Consider the following 4,328-nt stretch of genomic DNA (forward strand, 5'->3'; position numbering starts at 1 on the left):
AGAATGTCCTCATGTGAAAAAATTAAAAAAAACAAAGTTGGTCCCCTGTGTTCAAAAAAGTGGATCCCAGTGAAGAACTTTCTGTACAAAATCACAAAAACTCTTGTGTAAACGTTTACACTGCCCTGTAAACGTTTACAATGGTCTATTTTCACTTAAGTTGCTCAAGTGACTAACAAAGACACATCCCATGAACCTTGGGTGCCCAACCATGACCTCCAACACTCCTAANACACTTTACCAACCATTCCCAATAACACAAACTAGTCTCATGAGAAAAAATCACAAAAATCATAGTTAACTTGTAAAAACTGGCTCCTTCTGAACAAGTTTGTGTACAATAACTCACACCTATTAACTTAAGTTCCTCAATATGATCAATATACAAACAACAATTCACATTCGTATACATTTTAAATAAATAAATACACATTGTACATAACAGTGGTTGGATATAAAACATATGCCATTCAAATTCAACAATCTGCACATATATCACTGTCTGTAACAATCATTATTTTTACAATTGAAGATGAACAATTAAAGATGAATTGGAATATCACTGTTCGTCTAAATACATATGAAATTAACACATTAATCTTTTCTAGATATCCATCAAAATCCTACAACAACCCATATTCATCTAAGGCATCAAATAGTCGACTGTTGTCGTTGTCTAGGATCCAATATTTGACATAGTTCTTCCTTATTTGACTCAACTTCTCCTAAAAAAAATTAGTTGTAAACTTTAGATATAATTAACAAAATTATCAAACAATGCTACCAATGAATTTCATACTTACATTTGTGTAGTCGGGTATGCTTTTCCCATTGTATCTATCCTCTCCATCCCACATTTTCATGGCTTTTAACGTGATAACTCCACAATCATATCTTAAATAATACAACCATTTATAAGTAATCACAACAAACGATAAGAAAATATCCAAATATTTCATTACAATTAATAAAACAACTTACAAGTTTGGTTGGGATGGGATATTTGCTTGTTTGACGGACAGAGGACCTATACTCCCATCCGGTTTATTGTACAACATGGAAAAGAATTTGGCCATGTTTTCACCCTAACACAGAAATTCATTAACAGGTACATTAACACATCATTAAATCACATCAACAAAATTGATCCAGAAAATGAACTATCATATCATACCACAAAATTGTCAATTCGTTTCCTATTTCTTACACCCTTCCCCATTGAGTCAATGACATATAGTTCTAATGTGCTAATTTTGACTGCATAGCACCACTAGTGTTCATCATGCAGAAAGGGCATAAACAGTTATAAGCAAACAAAAACACATGTCAATGCTTGAACAATCAACATTTGCGAAACATTATAATTACATAATAAACTAACTAACTCACGAAGTCAGCATTTGGAATGTCTGCAAGACCAAATATATCAGACCTCATATACGACGTGTAACTACTAAGGGAGTACTCGTTTCGATATTCGGGACGTCGTCTTCCAAAGTCAGCGAGAATATGGCCCTATGAACAATTACTAATGCATTAAGCCATTGCACATTATTTCAANAAAGCTAATCATATGAAATAAATTNATATGTACCGCATATATGGAATTGAAAATAAGCCTCTTCACAACACCAGTCAACTTTCTCTGGTTTTGCAACAACATCGTTGAACCAAATAACACCACCTAGGAAATAAAACACCGCACAACCTTCAATGAACAAAAAAACAACTTAACTAAATATTAACAAATGTAACATAAAACTTACCAAGTTATCAACATATTTACGCGGTGCTAAAGTCCGCATAAAATTTGTGTCCAAGAACGCCCACATTATCTCACACACAACTCTGAAAATAATCAAATGTTATTAATTGACACACATTTCTCTACCACAATAAAATTATGAAAATCATAAAAATCACCTATGTCTTCTCTTTTTGTCCCAATTACATACTGCATGGTACAATCGGTCAACGTCGACATCGGAGGCACTAGGATAACCAGCATAACTACGGAGAGGGGCAACTACCAGCGGTACCAATCCTTTAGGAACATCGTCTTCTTCATCAACAACATCTATATAATCAGGACGATGCTCGGAGGTTCCACCTTCGTTATGTGTACCTGCTGCTTCTTCATCCCCAGCTGCTGGTTCTTCATCCCCTAAAGGATGGTCATCATCTCCAAACCCGACATCTTCGTCACCTCCACCAACTCCTTCTCCAGGATCACCAAATGTAGCTTCTTCGTTTTGCATTGGAAATTCACGAAGGTCCATTAACTCCTTCGTCAGCCTTGAAATGTGGCCATGCAATGACGCTATTTCAGAGTTCGTCTTCTTCAAAATCGCAACAGCATCTTGCAGCCACGTAGCAGTGTCGGTGCTTTCATCATCTGATTCCTCAATCCTCGATGCTTCACCCTTTGATTCTTCACCTTTGGACAACCCAATGTCATCCATTCCCAATGCAATTCGAAGTTCATCATTGTGACGATCCGTTCGACTTACATACCAATCAAGATGTAACTGCAAACAAATACAAACATCAACATAAGTCAAATATATCCATAAAATAATTTAAACAAACTTTCAAACACTTACATCACCGGTCTCAAATATCTCTTTAATTGTTTTTGTCTTTGCTTTTAACGGGTTCCAAATCCAAATGCGTGGGAACCTCTTGTGACTTGTGTGTCGGTGCAAAGAAAATCTTTCCACCGCCCATGCCTTCAAGTATCAAAACCAACAAGTTAGCCAAATGGTCAAGTGCTTTACAAAAACAATATTAAATAAATCATGTTACCTGTAACACAGCCACGTTCCCACTAAGATTGAGGGACTTCTTCATTCGTGCGGACATAATCTTGTTCTTTGAGTTATTTAAGCTTTGAACTAGGTGGTTATGTACACACGACGCCCAATCATACAAACACAAACTATCTAAGTCATCTAAAACAGCACAAGGCATGTTTGCGACATATTCAGATTTCCTAGGCAGAAAAAAGGTTACTAAACATACTAAAATATACAACCTACAAACTACGNCAACATNTACTTCTTCATCNTTCACAATCAAGTTAAACATATCAATCAAATCTTCTTTGGTAGTGGTTTTCGGATTAAATACCCTACCAACAGATCCAACTACACACTCATCTAGAGGAACATGTAGACCACCCATACCCAAACCGGTTGTCATATATACATCTAAAGTAGTCAACGAAACAAGTTGTTGACAAACCCTAAAACTCACATCATTCCCGACCCACCTTTTAACCATACGTTTCAACAATTTCAAATTCACTTCCACAGGTTTTAAAATTTGTACGCACCAGTGAAACAGTGTCATCCTAATGCGCTCTACATGAGACTCTTTCAGTAAACTATTCATTTCAATAATGGTTGACGAATTCATCGATACACGCAGGCGCCACTACAAATCATTAGAAGAAAATCATAAATACAACAAACCAAAACATCAACCATACCAAAAATCAAGAAAATTTAAATTAAATCTTACACTTTGTTTTGGGGAAGCCATTGGACCTGCGTGAAAACAACATAGTATTTGGACATCGTTAGGGTTTGCGACAGTTAATGGATAACAACGAAACCAACATTGTATAATTCTCCAGTTCCCACGTACAAAAATCGAATGAACAGGGTCCGCCACTCCGACACAGGCACGTCTTGGAACAGTGACAACGACTCTATGGTCCCCGTAGGCGGTAACAACACCACCTCTGGAGCAGCGGCTGTCACCGGCGAACCGAAGGAGGACGGATTGCTCGGGTCCGTCTTGGAGGGCCCTCCCTTCATGATTCGCTTAAACATTTTTGGATAGCCATGATTGATATTTATTTGTTAACAAATTACAACAATTCACGAATTTTTATGGGAACAATTCTGATGGAAAGCTACAAAATCATTTGAGACAGACATTGTGTATAAAGAAGGTAAAATACATTTTTAAAATATTAAGTATATTTCTTATAAACATTTTTTTGTTATTTTTATCTAAAATTTAAATATGTTTTTTTAAGTATTTCTTAGTAATGCCGATAAATGGGAAAAAAATATATTGACGACAGTCTTAATGCAATAAACTACTTTGAGTTATAAAATTTACTTGTTAAATTTATCATTAGAATAACTTTGAATTATTACCCATTTTTGTATACGATGTTTCTGAATTTATCATTACATTACAGGGTCGTTTCCTTGTCTTGCAGATAGCCCCTTCCAACATGAAAAAGCCAACATGTTTTGGCACCTGCAGTTGGAAACTACTGATTCTGAGGTTCCTAAGGTCATGTTCAAAAGCCA

At 36.0% G+C, this 4,328-nt stretch overlaps 1 protein-coding gene across 1 annotated transcript; it reads right to left on the reverse strand.

Annotated features, from left to right (window-relative positions):
* Window positions 1-623: 623 nt before the first annotated feature.
* On the reverse strand, window positions 624-3,821 carry LOC106778988. The gene is made up of 11 exons (XM_014666997.1): window positions 3,621-3,821; window positions 3,335-3,435; window positions 2,806-2,992; window positions 1,966-2,528; window positions 1,767-1,848; window positions 1,595-1,684; window positions 1,390-1,515; window positions 1,175-1,270; window positions 982-1,085; window positions 804-894; window positions 624-725 (listed from the first exon to the last, which is right to left on the reverse strand). Exons 1-11 carry the CDS (start codon window positions 3,819-3,821, stop codon window positions 624-626), a joined length of 1,743 nt encoding a protein of 580 aa, XP_014522483.1.
* Window positions 3,822-4,328: the final 507 nt, after the last annotated feature.

This window comes from Vigna radiata, unplaced genomic scaffold (assembly GCF_000741045.1).
Source record: "Vigna radiata var. radiata cultivar VC1973A unplaced genomic scaffold, Vradiata_ver6 scaffold_292, whole genome shotgun sequence".
Lineage (NCBI taxonomy): Eukaryota > Viridiplantae > Streptophyta > Magnoliopsida > Fabales > Fabaceae > Vigna > Vigna radiata.

Excerpts from the sequence above, each read along its gene's own strand:
- LOC106778988 (XM_014666997.1), bottom strand. The coding sequence starts at position 3,821 with ATGAAGGGAGGGCCCTCCAAGACGGACCCGAGCAATCCGTCCTCCTTC. Across the intron at positions 2,993-3,334 it reads AGGATGACACTGTTTCACTG|GAAATCTGAATATGTCGCAA; the intron begins GTGCGTACAAAT and ends TTTTCTGCCTAG. Across the intron at positions 1,086-1,174 it reads AACGAATTGACAATTTTGTG|GGTGAAAACATGGCCAAATT; the intron begins GTATGATATGAT and ends TTTCTGTGTTAG.